General features: G+C 53.5%; 1 protein-coding gene across 1 annotated transcript in view; it reads right to left on the bottom strand.

The window, feature by feature from the left end:
• The window catches only part of LOC147095704 (uncharacterized), a 280,778-nt gene that overhangs the window by 37,152 nt on the left and 219,754 nt on the right, over nucleotides 1–23,872 (bottom strand). The window contains exons 59-61 of the mRNA XM_085974754.1: nucleotides 23,691–23,803; nucleotides 8,000–8,068; nucleotides 6,241–6,474 (exon numbers count right to left, since the gene is read on the bottom strand). Coding sequence (XP_085830880.1) covers nucleotides 6,241–6,474; nucleotides 8,000–8,068; nucleotides 23,691–23,803 — 416 coding nt within the window. The remainder of the gene's footprint in view (nucleotides 1–6,240; nucleotides 6,475–7,999; nucleotides 8,069–23,690; nucleotides 23,804–23,872) is intronic.

Raw genomic sequence — 23,872 nt, 5'->3', positions numbered from 1 at the left:
CAGCAAGATCATGTCACTCCAACCCCAGCAATATCATCTCACTCCATCCCCAGGAAGATCATCTCACTCCAACCCCAGCATGACCATCTCACACCAACCCTAGCAAGATCATCTCACTCCAACCCCAGCAAGATCATCTCACTCCAACAAGATCATCTCACACCAACCCCAGCAAGATCATCCCACACCAACCCCAGCAAGATCATCTCGCTCCAACACCAGCAAGATCATCTCGCTCCAACCCCAGCAAGATCATCTCACTCCAACCCCAGCAAGATCATCTCACTACAACCCCAGCAAGATCATCCCACTCCAACCCCAGCAAGATCATCTCACACCAACCCCAGCAAGATCATCTCACTCCAACCCCAGCAAGATCATCTCACTCCAACCCCAGCAAGATCATCTCACTCCATCCCCAGCATGATCATCCCACACCAACCCCAGCAAGATCATCTTACTCCATCCCCAGCAAGATCATGTCAACCAACCCCAGCAAGATCATCTCACTCCAACCCCAGCAAGATCATCTCAATCAACCCCAGCAAAATCTCAACCAACCCCAGCAAGATCATCTCACTCCATCCCCAGCAAGATCATCTCACTCCATCCCCAGCAAGATCATCTCACTCCATCCCCAGCAAGGTCATCTCACTCCAACCCCAGCAAGATCATCCCACTCCAACCCCAGCAAGATCATCTCACACCAACCCCAGCAAGATCATCTCACTCCAACCCCAGCAAGATCAACTCACACCAACCCCAGCAAGATCATCTCACACCAACCCCAGCAAGATCATCTCACTCCAACCCCAGCAAGATCATCTCACTCCAACCCCAGCAAGATCATCTCACACCAACCCCAGCAAGATCATCTCACACCAACCCCAGCAAGATCATCTCACTCCATCCCCAGCAAGATCATCTCACACCAACCCCAGCAAGATCATCTCACTCCAACACCAGCAAGATCATCCCACTCCATCCCCAGCAAGGTCATCTCACTCCAACCACAGCAAGATCATCTCACTCCATCCCCAGCAAGATCATCTCACACCAACCCCAGCAAGATCATCTCACTCCAACCCCAGCAAGATCATCTCACACCAACCCCAGCAAGATCATCCCACTCCAACCCCAGCAAGATCATCCCACACCAACCCCAGCAAGATCATCCCACTCCAACCCCAGCAAGATCATCTCACACCAACCCCAGCAAGATCATCTCACTCCATCCCCAGCAAGATCATCTCACTCCATCCCCAGCAAGATCATCTCACTCCAACCCCAGCAAGATCATCTCACACCAACCCCAGCAAGATCATGTCACTCCAACCCCAGCAAGATCATCTCACACCAACCCCAGCAAGATCATCTCACTCCAACCCCAGCAAGATCATCTCACACCAACCCCAGCAAGATCATCTCACTCCATCCCCAGCAAGATCATCTCACTCCAACCCCAGCAAGATCATCTCACTCCATCCCCAGCAAGATCATCTCACTCCAACCACAGCAAGATCATCTCACTCCATCCCCAGCAAGATCATCTCACACCAACCCCAGCAAGATCATCTCACTCCAACCCCAGCAAGATCATCTCACACCAACCCCAGCAAGATCATCCCACTCCAACCCCAGCAAGATCATCCCACTCCAACCCCAGCAAGATCATCTCACACCAACCCCAGCAAGATCATCTCACTCCAACCCCAGCAAGATCATCTTACACCAACCCCAGCAAGATCATCTCACTCCGTCCCCAGCAAGATCATCTCACACCAACCCCAGCAAGATCATCCCACTCCATCCCCAGCAAGATCATCTCACACCAACCCCAGCAAGATCATCTCACTCCATCCCCAGCAAGATCATCTCACTCCAACCCCAGCAAGATCATCTCACACCAGCCCCAGCAAGATCATCTCACTCCAACCCCAGCAAGATCATCTCACTCCAACCCCAGCAAGATCATCTCACACCAACCCCAGCAAGAACCTCTCACTCCAACCCCAGCAAGATCATCTCATTCCAACCCCAGCAAGATCATCTCATCCAACCCCAGCAAGATCATCTCACTCCAACCCCAGCAAGATCATCTCATTCCAACCCCAGCAAGATCATCTCATCCAACCCCAGCAAGATCATCTCACTCCAACCCCAGCAAGATCATTCCACTCCAAACCCAGCAAGATCATCTCACACCAACCCCAGCAAGATCATCTCACTCCAACCCCAGCAAGATCATCTCACTCCAACCCCAGCAAGATCATCCCACTCCAACCCCAGCAAGATCATCTCACACCAACCCCCGCAAGATCATCTCACTCCAACCCCAGCAAGATCATCTCATTCCAACCCCAGCAAGATCATCTCACTCCAACCCCAGCAAGATCATCTCACACCAACCCCAGCAACATCATCTCACACCAACCCCAGCAAGATCATCTCACACCAACCCCCGCAAGATCATCTCACTCCAACCCCAGCAAGATCATCCCACTCCAACCCCAGCAAGATCATCTCACTCCAACCCCAGCAAGATCATCTCATTCCAACCCCAGCAAGATCATCTCATCCAACCCCAGCAAGATCATCTCACTCCAACCCCAGCAAGATCATTCCACTCCAAACCCAGCAAGATCATCTCACACCAACCCCAGCAAGATCATCTCACTCCAACCCCAGCAAGATCATCTCACTCCAACCCCAGCAAGATCATCTCACTCCAACCCCAGCAAGATCATCTCACTCCAACCGCTGAAAGATCATCTCACACCAACCCGAGCAAGATCATCCCACTCCAACCCCAGCAAGATCATCCCACACCAACCCCAGCAAGATCATCTCACTCCAACCGCTGAAAGATCATCTCACACCATCCCCAGCAAGATCATCCCACACCAACCCCCGCAAGATCATCCCACACCAACCCCCGCAAGATCATCCCACACCAACCCCCGCAAGATCATCCCACTCCAACCCCAGCAAGATCATCCCACTCCAACCCCAGCAATATCATCCCACACCAACCCCCGCAAGATCATCCCACACCAACCCCCGCAAGATCATCCCACACCAACCCCCGCAAGATCATCCCACTCCAACCCCAGCAAGATCATCTCACACCAACCCCCGCAAGATCATCCCACTCCAACGGCAGCAAGATCATCTCACTCCATCCCCAGCAAGATCATCCCACACCAACCCCCGCAAGATCATCCCACACCAACCCCCGCAAGATCATCCCACACCAACGCCAGCAAGTTCATCCCACTCCAACCCCAGCAAGATCATCGGACACCAACCCCAGCAAGATGATCCCACACCAACCGCACTCGACGTGTTTATTACCTTTCTCACCCCCAGGTTTAATCTCCAGTTATCCCGGCCTTTCTCACCCCCAGGTTTAATCTCCAGTTATCCCGGCCTTTCTTTCCCTCAGGTTTGATCGCCAGATTCCCTCCTCCGTTTCTAACCTGGGACCTGTCTAGCTGACTCTAAGGCCTCAACCACTGCCCAGGAATCCAATTGGCCCATGGGTCAAGGACATCCCCCTCTCGATGTGCCACATTGTGAGGGATCAGAATGCACTATGGAAGTTCGGGGTCTTCACCGATTCCTCCCAGGACAGATACAGCACGGGTTAGATACAGAGTAAAGCTCCCTCTACACTGTCCCATCAAACACTCCCAGGGCAGGTACAGCACAGGTTAGATACAGAGTAAAGCTCCCTCTACACTGTCCCATCAAACATTCCCAGGGCAGGTACAGCACGGGTTAGATACAGAGTAACACTCCCTCTACACTGTCCCATCAAACATTCCCAGGGCAGGTGCAGCACGGGTTAGATACAGATTAAAGCTCCCTCTACACTGTCCCATCAAACACTCCCAGGGCAGGTACAGCCTGGGTTAGATACAGAGTAAAGCTCCCTCTACACTGTCCCATCAAACACTCCCAGGGCAGGTACAGCACGAGTTAGATACAGAGTAAAGCTCCCTCTACACTGTTCCATCAAACACTCCCAGGGCAGGTACAGCATGGGTTAGATACAGAGTAAAGCTCCCTCTACACTGTCCCATCAAACACTCCCAGGGCAGGAACAGCACGGGTTAGATACAGAGTAACACTCCCTCTACACTGTCCCATCAAACACTCCCAGGGCAGGAACAGCACGGGTTAGATACAGAGTAACACTCCCTCTACACTGTCCCATCAAACACTCCCAGATCAGTGAAAGCACGGGTTAGATACAGAGTAAAGCTCCCTCTACACTGTCCCATCAAACACTCCCAGGGCAGTTAAAGCACGGGTTAGATACAGAGTAAAGCTCCCTCTGCACTGTCCCATCAAACACTCCCAGGGCAGGTACAGCACAGGTTAGATACAGAGTAAAGTTCCCTCTACACTGTTCCATCAAACACTCCCAGGGCAGGTGCAGCACGGGATAGTTACAGAGTAAAGCTCCCTCTACACAGTCCCATCAAACCCTCCCAGGGCAGGGACAGCATGGGTTAGATACAGAGTAAAGCTCCCTCTACACTGTCCCATCAAACACTCCCAGGGCAGGAACAGCACGGGTTAGATACAGAGTAACACTCCCTCTACACTGTCCCATCAAACACTCCCAGGGCAGGAACAGCACGGGTTAGATACAGAGTAACACTCCCTCTACACTGTCCCATCAAACACTCCCAGATCAGTGAAAGCACGGGTTAGATACAGAGTAAAGCTCCCTCTACACTGTCCCATCAAACACTCCCAGGGCAGTTAAAGCACGGGTTAGATACAGAGTAAAGCTCCCTCTGCACTGTCCCATCAAACACTCCCAGGGCAGGTACAGCACAGGTTAGATACAGAGTAAAGTTCCCTCTACACTGTTCCATCAAACACTCCCAGGGCAGGTGCAGCACGGGATAGTTACAGAGTAAAGCTCCCTCTACACAGTCCCATCAAACCCTCCCAGGGCAGGGACAGCATGGGTTAGATACAGAGTAAAGCTCCCTCTACACTGTCCCATCAAACACTCCCAGGGCAGGAACAGCACGGGTTAGATACAGAGTAACACTCCCTCTACACTGTCCCATCAAACACTCCCAGATCAGTGAAAGCACGGGTTAGATACAGAGTAAAGCTCCCTCTACACTGTCCCATCAAACACTCCCAGGGCAGTTAAAGCACGGGTTAGATACAGAGTAAAGCTCCCTCTGCACTGTCCCATCAAACACTCCCAGGGCAGGTACAGCACAGGTTAGATACAGAGTAAAGTTCCCTCTACACTGTTCCATCAAACACTCCCAGGGCAGGTGCAGCACGGGATAGTTACAGAGTAAAGCTCCCTCTACACAGTCCCATCAAACCCTCCCAGGGCAGGGACAGCATGGGTTAGATACAGAGTAAAGCTCCCTCGACACTGTCCTATCAAACACTCGCAGGGCAGGTGCAGCACGGGTTAGATACAGATTAAAGCTCCCTCTACACTGTCCCATCAAACACTCCCAGGGCAGGTACAGCCTGGGTTAGATACAGAGTAAAGCTCCCTCTGCACTGTCCCATCAAACACTCCCAGGGCAGGTATAGCACGAGTTAGATACAGAGTAAAGCTCCCTCTACACTGTCCCATCAAACACACCCAGTGCAGGTACAGCACGGGTTAGATACAGAGTAACACCCCTCTACGCTGTCCCATCAAATACTCCCAGGGCAGGTACAGAACGGGTTAGATGCAGAATAAAGCTCCCTCCACACTGTCCCATCAAACACTCCCACGGCAGGTACAGCACAGGTTAGATACAGAGTAAAGCTCCCTCTACACTGTCCCATCAAACACTCCCAGGGCAGTTAAAGCACGGGTTAGATACAGAGTAAAGCTCCCTCTGCACTGTCCCATCAAACACTCCCAGGGCAGGTACAGCACGGGTTAGATACAGAGTAAAGTTCCCTCTACACTATCCCATCAAACACTCCCAGGGCAGATACAACCTGGGTTAGATACAGAGTAAAGCTCCCTCTACACTGTCCCATCAAACACTCCCACGACAGGTACAGCACGAGTTAGATACAGAGTAAATCTCCCTCTACACTGTCCCACTGTCAGTTTGCTGGTGAATTCAGGACAGTTTCGATCTGGGGGCTCACACTCAGCACGGAATGTGCCCAAATTCATTCCACATTCGCTTACTGCGTTTTAACAGCTAAACGGAGAACATTAAGGAAGTGGCGAGAGCAGGGACTGACCGCGCAGCCATCCACGATGGCCTTGATGTAGGGGTTGTTGTCGAAGGACATTTCCTCGTCATTGGAGCCCAGGAAGCGCATGGCCTTGTGGTAGTTGTCGGCCGCTAGGTGGTACCAGGCGACCGAGCGGTGGCAGTGGTACGTGAAGTTCTGGCGTGCTGCCACGCTCAGCAGTCGCAGGAAGGTCATCTGAACAACGCCGATGGGGTTACTGTCGGAATCCACGTAGGAGAGCTGCAGGAGAGGGGGAAAGAAAGAAAGAACTTTGAACAACAACAGCAATTTGTATTTATATAGCGCCGTTAACGTACTAATAAGACAAAATTTGACACCGAGCCACATAAAGAGAAGTTAGGGCAGGTGACCAAAAGCTTGGACAAAGAGGAAGGTTTTAAGGAGCATCTTAAAGGAGGAAAGAGAGGTAGTGAGGCGGAGAGGTTTACGCAGGGAATTCCGGAGCTTAGGGCCGAGGCAACAGAAGGCACGGCCTCCAAAGGTTGAGTGATTATAACCAGGGATGCTCAAGAGGGCAGAATTGGCGGAGCGCAGATATCTGTGGGGTTGTGGGGCTGGAGGAGATTACAGAGATAGGGAGGGGCGAGGCCATGCAGGGATTTGAAAAAAAGGATGATGATTTTAAAATCAAGGCGTTGCTTAACCGAGAGCCAATATAGGTCAGCGAGCACAGGGGTGATGGGTGATCGGGACGGTGCGAGTTAGGACACGGGTAGCCTAGTTTGGATGACCTCAAGTATACAGCACCTTTCACCACCCCAAACGCTTTACAGGCAATGAAGTACTTTTGGAAGTGGAGTCACTGTTGTAATGTGGGAAACGCGGCAGCCAATTTGCGCCCAGCAAGATCCCACAAACAGCAATGCGCTTATGACCAGATAATCTGATTTAATGATGTTGATTGAGAGATAAATATTGGCCCAGGACACCAGGCAGAACTCCGCTGCGCACACACACAGATACACATGTATGTACCCTGCCATAAACTCCATTTCCTAGCCATTAATTTCATCTTCTCTCCTCCTTTAAGACGCTCCTTAAAGCCTACCTCTTTGACCAAGCTTTTGGTCACCTGCCCTAATTTCTCCTTATGTGGATCAGTGTCAAATTTTGTCCGGTTACACACTTGTGAAGTGCCTCAGGACGTTTTACAACAACAAGCATTTATATAGCACCTTTAACATAGTAAAACGGCCCAAGGCGCTGCACAGGAGCGATTAGCAAACAAAATTTGACACCGAGCCACTGGAGGTGACATTAGGGCAGGTGACGAAAAGCTTGGTCAAAGAGGTAGGTTGTTAGGAGTGTCTTAAAGTAGGAAAGCGAGGTAGAGAGGCGGAGAGGTTTAGGGAGGGAATTCCAGAGCATAGGGCCGAGGCAACAGAAGGCACCTTTTTGTTTGCTATGCTAAGGGTGCTATATAAATGCAAGTAATTGTTGTAGGTACACACTCATATATACAGACACAGATGTGTAAATACCTTTGTGTGTGTACAGATATAATAAAATGTTGATTTGTGATTTTATACGAAATGGGACGTGCATCTGTCACGTGACCGACAATCTCAGAACACACACTCGATATGCAGACCCCCTGTGCCATTGCTCGCGATGAGTCAGTTAACATCGGAATGTTTGTCAGCTGAAGTGGGGCGGAGTAAGCACGACACAAGCCGAGTACAGAAAGTGTCTGTCCCGTTCTCCCCCCTGCTACCCCCCGAACCGTGCAGCTCCCCTTTCTTACCTGTGCCCCTCGTTTGAACTCACTGAACCAGGCGCCAGGGTACTCGTTGTTCCACGAGGACATCTTCACCTGAAGATAACAATCACAGCGTCACAGTCTGAATGGACTTTCAAAGCCTACGTTATAGTCCGAACCAACAGTGCAAGTCGGAGAATTCCGCATCCCCCCAGAATTCACCCAGCCGATCCCGTAGAACCCATCCCCGCTCCCGCAGAATTCGACCGCGCTCCCACAGAACTCGTAATGGGCACCCACAGAATTAGCCCACCTGCTCCTGCAGAATTCGTCCCCCCTCCTGCAGAACTCGTCCCCACTCCCGCAAAATTCCCCCCGCTCCTGCAGAATTCGACACCCGCTCCCGCCGAATTCGTAACACGCTCTTGCAGATTTCACTTCCATCCCCAGAAATCTGACCCCCAGAATTCCCACTCCCCAGAATTCTCACTCCCCAAGCATTGTTCACCTCATCGCCCGAAATGCCTCACCCCACTCCCGCAGAACTCCCCCCCACTCTCGCAGAATTCCCCCACCCCACAAATTCCCCAACCTACGTCGCAGAATTATCCACCCGACCCTGAAAAATTTCCCACCACCCCAGAACTTCCAAACCCCCTGTGAAACTCTCCACCAACCCACCCCAAGATTTCACGACCCAGTATTCCCCATTTGTCATCCAGAGAGAGGATGAGCCTGTGTTTTTGAGAATGTAACTGGTAGAATAGATAAGGGAGAACCAGTGGATGTAGTGTATTTGGACTTTCAGAAGGCTTTTGATAAGGTCCCGCATAAGAGATTAGCATGTAAAGTTAAGGCACATGGGATTGGGGGCAAGGTACTGACTTGGATAGAGAACTGGTTGGCAGACAGGAAGCAAAGAGTTGGACTAAACGGGTCTTTTCCCGAGTGGCAGGCAGTGACTAGTAGGGTACCGCAGGGATCGGTCCTAGGACCCCAGCTATTCACAATATCTATTAATGATCTAGATGAGGGAACTAGATGTAATATTTCCAAGTTTGCAGGCGACACAAAGCTGAGTGGGTGTGTGTGCTGTGAGGAGGATGCTGAGAAACTCCAGTATGATTTGGACAGGTTGGGTGATTGGGCAGAAACATGGCAGATGCAGTATAATGTGGATAAATGCGAGGTTATCCACTTTGGTGGCAAAAACAGGAAGGCAGATTATTATCTGAATGGCAATAGATTGGGAGAAGGGGAAGTGCAACGAGACCTGGGTGTCCTTGTGCACCAGTCGCTGAAGGTAAGCATGCAGGTGCAGCAGGCGGTTAAGAAGGCAAATGGTATGTTGGCCTTCATAGCGAGAGGGTTCGAGTACAGGAACAAGGATGTCTTGCTGCAATTGTACAGGGCCTTGGTGAGACCACATCTTGAGTATTGTGTGCAGTTTTGGTCACCTTATCTGAGGAAGGATGTTCTTGCCATGGAGGGAGTGCAGCGAAGATTCACCAGGCTGATACCTGGGACGGCAGGAATGACGTATGAGAAGAGATTGGGTCGATTGGGCTTATACTCGCTGGAGTTTAGAAGAATGAGAGGGGATCTCATTGAAACTTATAAAATTCTGACAGGTCTGGACTGACTAGATGCAAGAAGGATGTTCCTGATGGCCGGGAACTCCAGAACCAGGGGTCATAGTCTAAGGATAAGGGGTAAGCCATTTAGGACAGAAATGAGGAGGAATTTCTTCACCCAGAGAGTGGTGAACCTGTGGAATTCTCTGCCACAGAAGGCGGTGGAGGCCAATTCATTAAATATATTCAAGAAGGAGTTAGATATATTTCTTAAGGCTAAAGGGATCAAGGGATATGGGGAGAAAGCAGGGACAGGGTACTGAGTTTGGATGATCAGCCATGTTGTCATTAAATGGCGGAGCAGGCTCGAAGGGCCGAATGGCCTACTTCTGCTCCTATCTTCTATGTTTCTATGTGTGTGTGTGTGGGAGAGGGTGAGAGTGGAGGGTGAGGGTGTGTGTGGGGGGTGAGGGTGTGTGTGGAGGGTGAGGGTGTGTGTGAGGGGGTGAGGGTGTGTGTGGGGGGGTGAGGGTGTGTGTGGGGGGTGAGGGTGTGTGTGGAGGGTGAGGGTGTGTGTGGAGGGTGAGGGTGTGTGTGGAGGGTGAGGGTGTGTGTGGGGGGTGAGGGTGTGTGTGGAGGGTGAGGGTGTGTGTGGAGGGTGAGGGTGTGTGTGGAGGGTGAGTGTGTGGGGGGGTGAGGGTGTGTGTGGGGGGTGAGGGTGTGTGTGGGGGGGGTGAGGGTGTGTGTGGGGGGTGAGTGTGTGTGTGGGGGGTGAGGGTGTGTGTGGGGGGTGAGGGTGTGTGTGGGGGGTGAGGGTGTGTGTGGGGGGTGAGGGTGTGTGTGGGGGGTGAGGGTGTGTGTGGAGGGTGAGGGTGTGTGTGGGGGGTGTGGGTGTGTGTGGGGGGTGAGGGTGTGTGTGGGGGGTGAGGGTGTGTGTGGGGGGTGAGGGTGTGTGTGGGGGGTGAGGGTGTGTGTGGGGGGATGAGGGTGTGTGTGGAGGGTGAGGGTGTGTGTGGGGGGTGAGTGTGTGTGTGGGGGGTGAGGGTGTGTGTGGGGGGTGAGGGTGAGTGTGGAGGGTGAGGGTGTGTGTGGGGGGATGAGGGTGTGTGTGGAGGGTGAGGGTGTGTGTGGGGGGTGAGTGTGTGTGTGGGGGGTGAGGGTGTGTGTGGGGGGTGAGGGTGTGTGTAGGTGGTGAGGTTGTGTGTGGGGGGTGAGGGTGTGTGTGGGGGGTGAGGGTGTGTGTGGGGGGTGAGGGTGTGTGTGGGGGGTGAGGGTGAGTGTGGAGGGTGAGGGTGTGTGTGGGGGGTGAGGGTGTGTGTAGGTGGTGAGGTTGTGTGTGGGGGGTGAGGGTGTGCGTGGGGGGTGAGGGTGTGTGTGGGGGGTGAGGGTGTGTGTGGGGGGTGAGGGTGTGTGTGGGGGGGTGAGGGTGTGTGTGGGGGGGTGAGGGTGTGTGTGGGGGGTGAGGGTGTGTGTGGGGGGGTGAGGGTGTGTGTGGGGGGGTGAGGGTGTGTGGAGGGGGGTGAGTGTGTGTGTGGGGGGGTGAGGGTGTGTGTGGGGGGGTGAGGGTGTGTGGAGGGGGGGTGAGGGTGTGTGTGGGGGGTGAGTGTGTGTGTGGGGGGGGTGAGGGTGTGTGTGGGGGGGTGAGGGTGTGTGGAGGGGGGGTGAGGGTGTGTGTGGGGGGGTGAGGGTGTGTGGAGGGGGGGTGAGGGTGTGTGTGGGGGGGTGAGGGTGTGTGTGGGGGGTGAGGGTGTGTGGATGGGGGGGTGAGGGTGTGTGTGGGGGGGTGAGGGTGTGTGTGGGGGGTGAGGGTGTGTGTGGGGGGTGAGGGTGTGTGGAGGGGGTGTGAGGGTGTGTGTGGGGGGGTGAGTGTGTGTGGGGGGTGAGGGTGTGTGTGTGGGGGGTGAGGGTGTGTGTGGGGGGTGAGTGTGTGTGGGGGTGAGTGTGTGTGGGGGGTGAGGGTGTGTGTGGGGGGTGAGGGTGTGTGTGGGGGGGTGAGTGTGTGGGGGGTGAGGGTGTGTGTGGGGGGGTGAGTGTGTCTATGGGAGAGGGTGTGGGGGGTGAGTGTGGGGTGTGTGTGGGGGGGGGAGTGTGTCTATGGGAGAGTGTGTGGGGGGTGAGTGTGTGGGGTGGGAGTGTGTCTATGGGAGAGTGTGTGGGGGGTGAGTGTGGTGTGTGTGTGTGGGGGGGGGGGAGTGTGTCTATGGGAGAGGGTGTGGGGGGTGAGTGTGGGGTGTGTGTGTGGGGGGGGGGAGTGTGTCTATGGGAGAGGGTGTGGGGGGTGAGTGTGGGGTGTGTGTGTGTGGGGGGGGGGAGTGTGTCTATGGGAGAGTGTGTGGGGGGTGAGTGTGGGGTGTGTGTGTGGGGGGGGGGAGTGTGTCTATGGGAGAGTGTGTGGGGGGGGGAGTGTGGGGTGTGTGTGTGTGGGGGGGAGTGTGTCTATGGGAGAGTGTGTGGGGGGTGAGTGTGGTGTGTGTGTGGGGGGGGAGTGTGTCTATGGGAGAGTGTGTGGGGGGTGAGTGTGGGGTGTGTGTGTGGGGGGGGGGAGTGTGTCTATGGGAGAGTGTGTGGGGGGTGAGTGTGGTGTGTGTGTGGGGGGGGAGTGTGTCTATGGGAGAGTGTGTGGAGGGTGAGTGTGGGGTGTGTGTGTGTGGGGGGGGAGTGTGTCTATGGGAGAGTGTGTGGGGGGTGAGTGTGGGGTGTGTGTGTGGGGGGGTGAGTGTGTCTATGGGAGAGTGTGTGGAGGGTGAGTGTGGGGTGTGTGTGTGGGGGGGTGAGTGTGTCTATGGGAGAGGGTGTGGAGGGTGAGTGTGGGGTGTGTGTGTGTGGGGGGGGGGAAGTGTGTCTATGGGAGAGTGTGTGGGGGGTGAGTGTGGGGAGTGTGTGTGGGGGGGTGAGTGTGTCTATGGGAGAGTGTGTGGAGGGTGAGTGTGGGGTGTGTGTGTGGGGGGGTGAGTGTGTCTATGGGAGAGTGTGTGGGGGGTGAGTGTGGGGAGTGTGTGTGGGGGGGGGGAGTGTGTCTATGGGAGAGGGTGTGGAGGGTGAGTGTGGGGTGTGTGTGGGGTGGTGAGTGTGTCTTTGGGAGAGGGTGTGGGGGGTGAGTGTGGGGTGTGTGTGGGGGGGGGAGTGTGTCTATGGGAGAGTGTGTGGAGGGTGAGTGTGGGGTGTGTGTGTGGGGGGGAGTGTGTCTATGGGAGAGGGTGTGGGGGGTGAGTGTGGGGTGTGTGTGGGGGGGGGAGTGTGTCTATGGGAGAGTGTGTGGAGGGTGAGTGTGGGGTGTGTGTGTGGGGGGGGAGTGTGTCTATGGGAGAGTGTGTGGAGGGTGAGTGTGGGGTGTGTGTGGGGGGGGGAGTGTGTCTATGGGAGAGTGTGTGGAGGGTGAGTGTGGGGTGTGTGTGGGGGGGGGAGTGTGTCTATGGGAGAGTGTGTGGAGGGTGAGTGTGGGGTGTGTGTGTGGGGGGGGAGTGTGTCTATGGGAGAGGGTGTGGGGGGTGAGTGTGGGGTGTGTGTGGGGGGGGGGGGAGTGTGTCTATGGGAGAGTGTGTGGAGGGTGAGTGTGGGGTGTGTGTGGGGGGGGGGGAGTGTGTCTATGGGAGAGTGTGTGGAGGGTGAGTGTGGGGTGTGTGTGTGGGGGGGGAGTGTGTCTATGGGAGAGGGTGTGGGGGGTGAGTGTGGGGTGTGTGTGTGGGGGGGGAGTGTGTCTATGGGAGAGTGTGTGGGGGGTGAGTGTGGGGTGTGTGTGTGGGGGGGGGAGTGTGTCTATGGGAGAGTGTGTGGAGGGTGAGTGTGGGGTGTGTGTGTGGGGGGGGAGTGTGTCTATGGGAGAGTGTGTGGGGGGGGAGTGTGGGGTGTGTGTGTGTGGGGGGGGAGTGTGTCTATGGGAGAGTGTGTGGGGGGTGAGTGTGGGGTGTGTGTGTGGGGGGGGGAGTGTGTCTATGGGAGAGTGTGTGGAGGGTGAGTGTGGGGTGTGTGTGTGGGGGGGGAGTGTGTCTATGGGAGAGTGTGTGGGGGGTGAGTGTGGGGTGTGTGTGTGGGGGGGGGGAGTGTGTCTATGGGAGAGGGTGTGGGGGGTGAGTGTGGGGTGTGTGTGTGGGGGGGGGAGTGTGTCTATGGGAGAGTGTGTGGGGGGGGAGTGTGGGGTGTGTGTGTGTGGGGGGGGAGTGTGTCTATGGGAGAGTGTGTGGGGGGTGAGTGTGGGGTGTGTGTGTGGGGGGGGGGGGAGTGTGTCTATGGGAGAGGGTGTGGGGGGTGAGTGTGGGGTGTGTGTGTGGGGGGGGGGAGTGTGTCTATGGGAGAGTGTGGCAGTACATTTCCAAACACTAGAATCACTGTTTCCACAATATTGCCGAGAACAGACTTCAACAACAACACAATTCATGAGATAAATGCCAGCATAGCAACAGAATGCGAATCAAACCACAACGTACACCTGGCCCAACACCCCACCCTCGATGTGGAATGTCTTTACGACCACGTCCACATCCAAAGGCAAAAAATATCGATCTTTGCTAAAGCCCTGAAGGACGTCGCTTTTAACCGGGTCCATACCCAGACTCCAAGAGGACCCCCCCCCCGACAACCAGAGATCAGCGGGGTACATATCAGGAACACTACAAAGACCACCACCACACCAACCGAGACCGGAGAGGATCCCCATGCAAAACAACATTATCAGACCTGCACCACTCCTGTCCCACAGGGGAATAGGACCGCTACCAGCCAGACAGAGGGAGAGATGCACAGGACGTACGCAATACCTCAGACAGAATCAATCCATTAAGAGACAATAAGCAGATGTGCAGCAGCATCTACTTCCGCCTTATGGATCAAGGACTAATTAATAGAAAAGAACTGTAACCAAATTGTATTAACTTTTGTAGACAACTGGGGTGATCTTTTTTTTTCCCCACACTTAGACACGACAAACACGTACCACTCTTTAACCTATCATAGAAAAAGATAAAACTTAACATGAAATCCTTATATATTTCGACCTGGAATATCCAAGGTCTATGCTCTTCAGTGCGAGAAGTGAAGAGTAGGACCCCAGAGTTCATAGAGGAAACTAAAGATCTAGATATTATCATTTTACAGGAAACTTGGTATAAAGGAAAAGGACACACCGGTTGTCCCCAAGGGTACACTGAGCTAGTGGCCCCCTCCAATAAATTACCAAGTGTAACCCAAGGCAGAGACTCCGGAGGCATACTGATCTGGTTTAAAACAGAACTTAAGAATTACATCAAATTTATAAAAAAGGGCGAAAACCATATGTGGCTCAAACTTGAGAGGGAGATTATCTCAAACACCCAAGATGTTTACATTTGCGCACTTTATATCCCTCCAATCGATTCCCCGTACTACAAAGAGGACACCTTCTCCAACATGGAGGGGGAAATTATCCAATACCAGGCCCAGGGGAACGTGTTGATCTGTGGGGACCTCAATTCAAGAACGGGCGAAGAACCAGACTTCACCAATAATCAGGGAAACAATTACGTATTCGGGAATAACCACTTTGACATCCCTTCCCTTCCATACAGGCATAACTGCGACAAGCAGTCAAATACCAACGGTAAACAGCTACTACAGCTCTGTCGAAACCTGGGTCTGTACATTGTCAATGGTAGGTTCATAGGAGACCTCCTAGGAAGATCGACCTACTGCTCACCTCTTGGCTGCAGCACAGTAGACTATATGATTACAGACTTGGACCCATCCTCTTTCAGAGCATTCACAGTCAAACCACAAACAACACTGTCAGATCACAGCCAAATTACTATGTTTCTCAAAAAGACAGAAACAAACAACATAGAAACACAACCCAGTAAACTGTACAACACCAAAAAATCGTACAGATGGGCCAAAAATGACACGGAAAAATACCAGAAAACAATTAGCAATGCATCAACTCAAGCTCTCTTAGGCACCTTTCTGGATAACATATACACTCACAATAAAGAAGGCGTAAACCGGGCAGTTAGTAAACTAAACAATATTTTTGATAATTTGGCAACAAATGCAAACTTGAAAGCTCGCAAGAACAAACCCAAAACAAAAAACTATGAAAAATGGTTTGACCATGATTGCCATAACATGAGGAAAAAACTTAGAAAACTATCAAACCAAAAACACAGACATCCAGAAAACGAGGAATTACGCCTTACTTATTGTCAGACGCTAACACAATACAGAAACACACTCAGGACCAAAAAAGAGCAATTTATTAAGAATACACTCAGCTCCATGGAGGAATCCATTGAGTCGAATTGTTTCTGGGACAACTTGAAAACACTACACAAAAAACAACACGACGATTTGTCCATTCAAAATGGGGACACATGGGTAAACCGCTTTGAAAAATTATACCAGAAAAACACACTAAGCCCAGAGCAACACCAAATACGCAAAAAACTAGAAAAGCTTGAAATGGCCATAAAAGATAACCAAAACCCGCTAGACGCCATAATAACAGAAAAAGAACTTCTTGAAAAACTCAAGGACCTGCGACCAGGAAAAGCTTGCGGGACAGACGGCATACTAAACGAGATGATTAAACACGCAGACGACAAACTGAAACTGGCTATCCTAAAACTCTTCAACTTGGTTCTGAGTGTCGGTTATTTCCCTGACATCTGGAACAAAGGACTCATAACACCCATATACAAAAGTGGGGACAAAATCGACCCAAACAACTATCGAGGCATCTGTGTAAACAGTAACCTGGGGAAGGTATTCTGTAGCATCATAAACAAAAGACTTATAAACTTCCTTGAAGAGCACAATGTCTTGAGTAAAAGCCAAATTGGATTCCTGCCAAACTATAGAACATCCGATCATATCTTCACCCTACAGACCCTAATTGACAAACACGTTCACCATAACAAAAGCAAAATCTACGCATGCTTTGTAGATTTCCAGAAGGCTTTCGACTCCATCTGGCATGACGGTTTATTCCTGAAACTTATCGAAAGCGGGGTAGGAGGGAAAACATATGATGTAATTAAATCAATGTATACAAACAATAAATGTGCAGTTAAAATTGGAGACAAACAAACAAAATACTTCCCACAGGGGCGGGGGGTGACGCAGGGCTCGCCAATCTCACCGACACTCTTTAATATTTACATTAATGGATTGGCAAAACTACTTGAACAATCTACAGCACCCGGCCTCACCCTATATGAATCCAAGGTTAAATTCCTCCTCTATGCCGACGACCTGGTTCTGCTGTCACCAACTAAGGAGGGTCTACAGCAGAACCTGGACCTGCTGGAGTCGTACTGCCAGACTTGGGCCCTGACAATAAATCCCCAAAAAACCAAAGTCCTTGTGTTCCAGCAAAGATCCAAACAACATGGACCCACAATAAATTTCACAGTCGGAACAACCAAAATTGAACAAACCACTAACTACACATACTTGGGCTTAAAAATCAGTTCTACGGGAAACTTCAAACTGGCTGTGAATGAACTGAAAGAGAAAGCAAGAAGGGCTTTCTATGCCATCAAAAAATCAATCCAAATAGAAATCCCAATTAGCATTTGGCTCAAAATTTTCAAATCAGTAATTGAACCAATTGCACTCTATGGCAGTGAGGTCTGGGGACCACTAACACAACAAGATTTTGCAAAATGGGACAAACACCCAATTGAGATCCTACATGCGGAATTCTGTAAAAGTATCCTCCGGACTCAAAGGAAAACAGTAAACAACGCATGCAGGGCGGAACTAGGCCAATACCCATTAATAATCACTATCCAAAAAAGAGCCACCAAATTTTGGAATCACCTACAAATGAGCAACCCCCAATGCTATCACTACGACGCCCTGAAATGCCAAGAGCTGACCATAAAGAAGAATACCCTCAGTCAACTAGTCCTGGGACTCAATAAAGTAACTAATAACAATACTAACAATAACCAGTCCCAGGACAGTGACAGGGTAACACAAAGAATTCAACCCAACACAATCGTCGCTAAGCAAAAGGAAAAATATCTGTCATATTGGGCAGAAACAACAAAAACCCAAAGCAAACTCAATTGCTACTTGGCCCTAAACAGACAATACAACATAGCTGATTACCTGACCATGGTAAAGGATAACAAACTGAGAAGAACCTTGACAAGGTACAGACTTAGCGAACATAGCCTAGCGATCGAAAAAGGCAGACACAGGCAGACCAGGCTGCCAAGAGAAGACAGGATATGCTCTCACTGCAGTCAGGGAGTAGTTGAGACAGAGATGCACTTCCTCACAGCCTGTGGAAAATATCAGGGCATCAGAGAGAATTTCTACCAAAAATTCTCACGGGTATGCCCTGAATTCAGAAGTCTGACTGACAACCAAAAACTCCCATTCCTACTGGGGGAGGAGAGAAGCTGTGTAACACTGGCAGCACACTATGTTACAGCTTGCCATGAACAGAGGGACAGCCAGTAAACTAAGACAAGAGTATATTGTATGTTTATAGGCTCAGGGATATACCTGTTTATACACTGTATGAGTGGAGCCGCGTTTGTATGTTCAACCATAAATGTATTTTGATGCTTTGGCAACATAAGATGTACCTTATCATGCCAATAAAGCGATTTGTATTGTTTTGTATTGTATTATTGGGTGTGGGGGGTGAGTGTGGGGTGTGTGTGTGGGGGGGGAGTGTGTCTATGGGAGAGGGTGTGGGGGGTGAGTGTGGGGTGTGTGTGTGTGTGGGGGGGGAGTGTGTCTATGGGAGAGGGTGTGAGTGTGGGGTGTGTGTGTGGGGGGGGGGAGTGTGTCTATGGGAGAGTGTGTGGAGGGTGAGTGTGGGGTGTGTGTGGGGGGGGGGAGTGTGTCTATGGGAGAGGGTGTGGGGGGTGAGTGTGGGGTGTGTGTGTGTGGGGGGGGAGTGTGTCTATGGGAGAGTGTGTGGGGGGTGAGTGTGGGGTGTGTGTGGGGGGGGGGGAGTGTGTCTATGGGAGAGTGTGTGGGGGGTGAGTGTGGGGTGTGTGTGTGGGGGGGGAGTGTGTCTATGGGAGAGTGTGTGGGGGGTGAGTGTGGTGTGTGTGTGTGTGGGGGGGGGGAGTGTGTCTATGGGAGAGGGTGTGGGGGGTGAGTGTGGGGTGTGTGTGTGTGGGGGGGGAGTGTGTCTATGGGAGAGGGTGTGGGGGGTGAGTGTGGTGTGTGTGTGTGTGGGGGGGGAGGAGTGTGTCTATGGGAGAGTGTGTGGGGGTGAGTGTGGGGTGTGTGTGTGTGGGGGGGGAGTGTGTCTATGGGAGAGTGTGTGGGGGGTGAGTGTGGGGTGTGTGTGTGGGGGGGGGAGTGTGTCTATGGGAGAGTGTGTGGGGGTGAGTGTGGGGTGTGTGTGTGTGGGGGGGGGAGTGTGTCTATGGGAGAGGGTGTGGGGGGTGAGTGTGTGGTGTGTGTGTGGGGGGGGAGTGTGTCTATGGGAGAGTGTGTGGGGGGTGAGTGTGGGGTGTGTGTGTGGGGGGGGAGTATGTCTATGGGAGAGGGTGTGGGGTGTGTGTGTGGGGGGGGAGTGTGTCTATGGGAGAGTGTGTGGGGGGTGAGTGTGGGGTGTGTGTGTGTGGGGGGGGAGTGTGTCTATGGGAGAGTGTGTGGGGGGTGAGTGTGAGGTGTGTGTGTGTGGGGGGGGGAGTGTGTCTATGGGAGAGGGTGTGGGGGGTGAGTGTGTGGTGTGTGTGTGGGGGGGGGAGTGTGTCTATGGGAGAGTGTGTGGGGGGTGAGTGTGGGGTGTGTGTGTATGGGGGGGGAGTGTGTCTATGGGAGAGTGCGTGGGGGGTGAGTGTGTGGTGTGTGTGTGGGGGGGGAGTGTGTCTATGGGAGAGGGTGTGGGGGGTGAGTGTGGTGTGTGTGTGTGTGGGGGGGGGAGTGTGTCTATGGGAGAGTGCGTGGGGGGTGAGTGTGGTGTGTGTGTGTGTGGGGGGGGGAGTGTGTCTATGGGAGAGTGCGTGGGGGGTGAGTGTGTGGTGTGTGTGTGGGGGGGGGTGTGTCTATGGGAGAGGGTGTGGGGGGTGAGTGTGGTGTGTGTGTGTGTGGGGGGGGAGTGTGTCTATGGGAGAGTGCGTGGGGGTGAGTGTGGTGTGTGTGTGTGTGGGGGGGGGGAGTGTGTCTATGGGAGAGGGTGTGGGGGGTGAGTGTGGTGTGTGTGTGTGTGGGGGGGGGGGAGTGTGTCTATGGGAGAGTGCGTGGGGGGTGAGTGTGTGGTGTGTGTGTGGGGGGGGAGTGTGTCTATGGGAGAGGGTGTGGGGGGTGAGTGTGGTGTGTGTGTGTGTGGGGGGGGGAGTGTGTCTATGGGAGAGTGCGTGGGGGGTGAGTGTGTGGTGCGTGTGTGGGGGGGGAGTGTGTCTATGGGAGAGGGTGTGGGGGGTGAGTGTGGGGTGTGTGTGTGGGGGGGGAGTGTGTCTATGGGAGAGGGTGTGGGGGGTGAGTGTGTGGTGTGTGTGTGGGGGGGGAGTGTGTCTATGGGAGAGGGTGTGGGGGGTGAGTGTGGGGTGTGTGTGTGTGGGGGGGAGTGTGTCTATGGGAGAGGGTGTGGGGGGTGAGTGTGGGGTGTGTGTGTGTGGGGGGGAGTGTGTCTATGGGAGAGGGTGTGGGGGGTGAGTGTGGGGTGTGTGTGTGGGGGGGGAGTGTGTCTATGGGAGAGGGTGTGGGGGGTGAGTGTGGGGTGTGTGTGTGTGGGGGGGAGTGTGTCTTTGGGAGAGGGTGTGGGGGGTGAGTGTGGGGTGTGTGTGTGTGGGGGGGGAGTGTGTCTTTGGGAGAGGGTGTGGGGGGTGAGTGTGGGGTGTGTGTGTGTGGGGGAGAGTGTGTCTATGGGAGAGGGTGTGGGGGGTGAGTGTGTGGTGTGTGTGTGTGGCAGACACAGGCAGACCAGGCTGCCAAGAGAAGACAGGATATGCTCTCACTGCAGTCAACAAAAACCCAAAGCAAACTCAATTGCTACTTGGCCCTAAACAGACAATACAACATAGCTGATTACCTGACCATGGTAAAGGATAACAAACTGAGAAGAACCTTGACAAGGTACAGACTTAGCGAACATAGCCTAGCGATCGAAAAAGGCAGACACAGGCAGACCAGGCTGCCAAGAGAGGACAGGATATGCTCTCACTGCAGTCAGGGAGTGGTGGAGACAGAGATGCACTTCCTCACAGCTTGTGGAAAATATCAGGGCATCAGGGAGAATTTCTACCAAAAATTCTCACAAATATGCCCTGATTTCAGAAATCTGAATGACAACCAAAAACTCCCATTCCTACTGGGAGAGGAGAGAAGCTGTATAACACTGGCGGCACACTATGTTACAGCTTGCCATGAACAGAGGGACAACCAGTAAACTAAGAAAAGAATATATATAAACAATGCGAATGTATATTTATACACTCAGAGATATACCTGTTTATACACTGTATGAATAGAACTGCGTTTATGTGCTAAACCATAAATGTATTTTGATGCTTTGGCAACATAAGATGTAACTTATCATGCCAATAAAGCGATTTGAAATGAAATGTGAAATGTGAGTAGTGGAGACAGAGATGCACTTCCTCACAGCCTGTGGAAAATATCAGGGCATCAGGGAGAATTTCTACCAAAAATTCTCACAAATATGCCCTGAATTCAGAAATCTGAATGACAACCAAAAACTCCCATTCCTACTGGGAGAGGAGAGAAGCTGTGTAACACTGGCGGCACACTATGTTACAGCTTGCCATGAACAGAGGGACAACCAGTAAACTAAGAAAAGAATATATATAAACAATGCGAATGTATATTTATACACTCAGGGATATACCTGTTTATACACTGTATGAATAGAACTGCGTTTATGTGCTAAACCATAAATGTATTTTGAGGCTTTGGCAACATAAGATGTAACTTATCATGCCAATAAAGCGATTTGAATTGTGAATTGTGAGTGAGGGGTGTGTGTGTGTGGGGGGGGGGGGGAGTGTGTCTATGGGAGAGGGTGTGGGGGGTGAGTGTGGGGTGTGTGTGTGGGGGGGGGAGTGTGTCTATGGGAGAGTGTGTGGGGGGTGAGTGTGGGGTGTGTGTGTGGGGGGGGGAGTGTGTCTATGGGAGAGGGTGTGGAGGGTGAGTGTGGGGTGTGTGTGTGTGGGGGGAGTGTGTCTATGGGAGAGGGTGCGGAGGGTGAGTGTGGGGTGTGTGTGTGTGGGGGGGGAGTGTGTCTATGGGAGAGGGTGTGGGGGTGAGTGTGGGGTGTGTGTGTGTGGGGGGGGAGTGTGGGGTGTGTGTGTGTGGGGGGGGGAGTGTGTCTATGGGAGAGGGTGTGGGGGGTGAGTGTGGGGTGTGTGTGTGGGGGGGGGGAGTGTGTCTATGGGAGAGTGTGTGGGGGGTGAGTGTGGGGTGTGTGTGTGGGGGGGGGGAGTGTGTCTATGGGAGAGTGTGTGGGGGGTGAGTGTGGGGTGTGTGTGTGGGGGGGGGGGGGGAGTGTGTCTATGGGAGAGTGTGTGGGGGGTGAGTGTGGGGTGTGTGTGTGGGGGGGGAGTGTGTCTATGGGAGAGGGTGTGGGGGGTGAGTGTGGGGTGTGTGTGTGGGGGGGGAAGTGTGTCTATGGGAGAGGGTGTGGGGGGTGAGTGTGGTGTGTGTGTGGGGGGGGAGTGTGTCTATGGGAGAGGGGTGTGGGGGGGTGAGTGTGGGGTGTGTGTGTGGGGGGGGGAGTGTGTCTATGGGAGAGGGTGTGGGGGGTGAGTGTGGGGTGTGTGTGTGGGGGGGGAGTGTGTCTATGGGAGAGGGTGTGGGGGGTGAGTGTGGTGTGTGTGTGTGGGGGGGGGAGTGTGTCTATGGGAGAGTGTGTGGGGGGTGAGTGTGGGGTGTGTGTGTGGGGGGGGGAGTGTGTCTATGGGAGAGTGTGTGGGGGGTGAGTGTGGGGTGTGTGTGTGGGGGGGGGAGTGTGTCTATGGGAGAGGGTGTGGGGGGTGAGTGTGGGGTGTGTGTGTGGGGGGGGGAGTGTGTCTATGGGAGAGTGTGTGGGGGGTGAGTGTGGGGTGTGTGTGTGGGGGGGGGAGTGTGTCTATGGGAGAGTGTGTGGGGGGTGAGTGTGGGGTGTGTGTGTGGGGGGGGAGTGTGTCTATGGGAGAGTGTGTGGGGTGTGTGTGTGGGGGGGGGAGTGTGTCTATGGGAGAGTGTGTGGGGGGTGAGTGTGGGGTGTGTGTGTGTGGGGGGGGGAGTGTGTCTATGGGAGAGGGAGTGGGGGGTGAGTGTGGGGTGTGTGTGTGGGGGGGGGAGTGTGTCTATGGGAGAGTGTGTGGGGGGTGAGTGTGGGGTGTGTGTGTGGGGGGGGGGAGTGTGTCTATGGGAGAGTGTGTGGGGGGTGAGTGTGGTGTGTGTGTGTGGGGGGGGGAGTGTGTCTATGGGAGAGGGTGTGGGGGGTGAGTGTGGGGTGAGGGTGTTTGGGGGGGGAGTGTGTCTATGGGAGAGGGAGTGGGGGGTGAGTGTGGGGTGTGTGTGTGGGGGGGGAGTGTGTCTATGGGATAGGGTGTGGGGGGTGAGTGTGGGGTGTGTGTGTGTGGGGGGGAGTGTGTCTATGGGAGAGGGAGTGGGGGGTGAGTGTGGGGTGTGTGTGTGGGGGGGGAGTGTGTCTATGGGAGAGGGTGTGGGGGGTGAGTGTGGAATGTGTGTGTGGGGGGGGGAGTGTGTCTATGGGAGAGGGAGTGGGGGGTGAGTGTGGGGTGTGTGTGTGGGGGGGGGAGTGTGTCTATGGGAGAGGGTGTGGGGGGTGAGTGTGGAATGTGTGTGTGGGGGGGGGAGTGTGTCTATGGGAGAGGGAGTGGGGGGTGAGTGTGGGGTGTGTGTGTGGGGGGGGAGTGTGTCTATGGGAGAGGGTGTGGGGGGTGAGTGTGGGGTGTGTGTGTGGGGGGGGGAGTGTGTCTATGGGAGAGGGAGTGGGGGGTGAGTGTGGGGGGTGAGTGTGGGCTGTGTGTGTGGGGGGGGAGTGTGTCTATGGGATAGGGTGTGGGGGGTGAGTGTGGGGGGTAAGTGTGGGCTGTGTGTGTGGGGGGGGAGTGTGTCTATGGGATAGGGTGTGGGGGGTGAGTGTGGGGGGTGAGTGTGGGCTGTGTGTGTGGGGGGGGAGTGTGTCTATGGGAGAGGGTGTGTAGGAAGCACTGAGCTTTGCCAGGATGACGCCAGCAGTCTCCACTCACCCCTTCAGATTTCTTGTCTGGGAAGATGCAGGTCTCTCCACCAGCTGTGAAGTTACAGTAAACCTTGAAGGAATCGGCTGAGCAGCCCTGGTTGGGGTCAATCCAATATTCACCTGTGGGGAGGTGGAGAGGGAGAACACGGGGTAACAACCATAGCCCATTAAAGAAGCCTGGAGACACAG

The sequence above is a fragment of the Somniosus microcephalus genome, unplaced genomic scaffold, assembly GCF_052327205.1.
Source record: "Somniosus microcephalus isolate GS21.2 unplaced genomic scaffold, FLI_Smic_1.0 unresolved_chr1, whole genome shotgun sequence".
Taxonomy (NCBI): domain Eukaryota; kingdom Metazoa; phylum Chordata; class Chondrichthyes; order Squaliformes; family Somniosidae; genus Somniosus; species Somniosus microcephalus.
The sequence above is the reverse complement of the archived record's forward strand: the minus strand, read 5'-3'. Positions and strand labels throughout refer to the sequence as shown.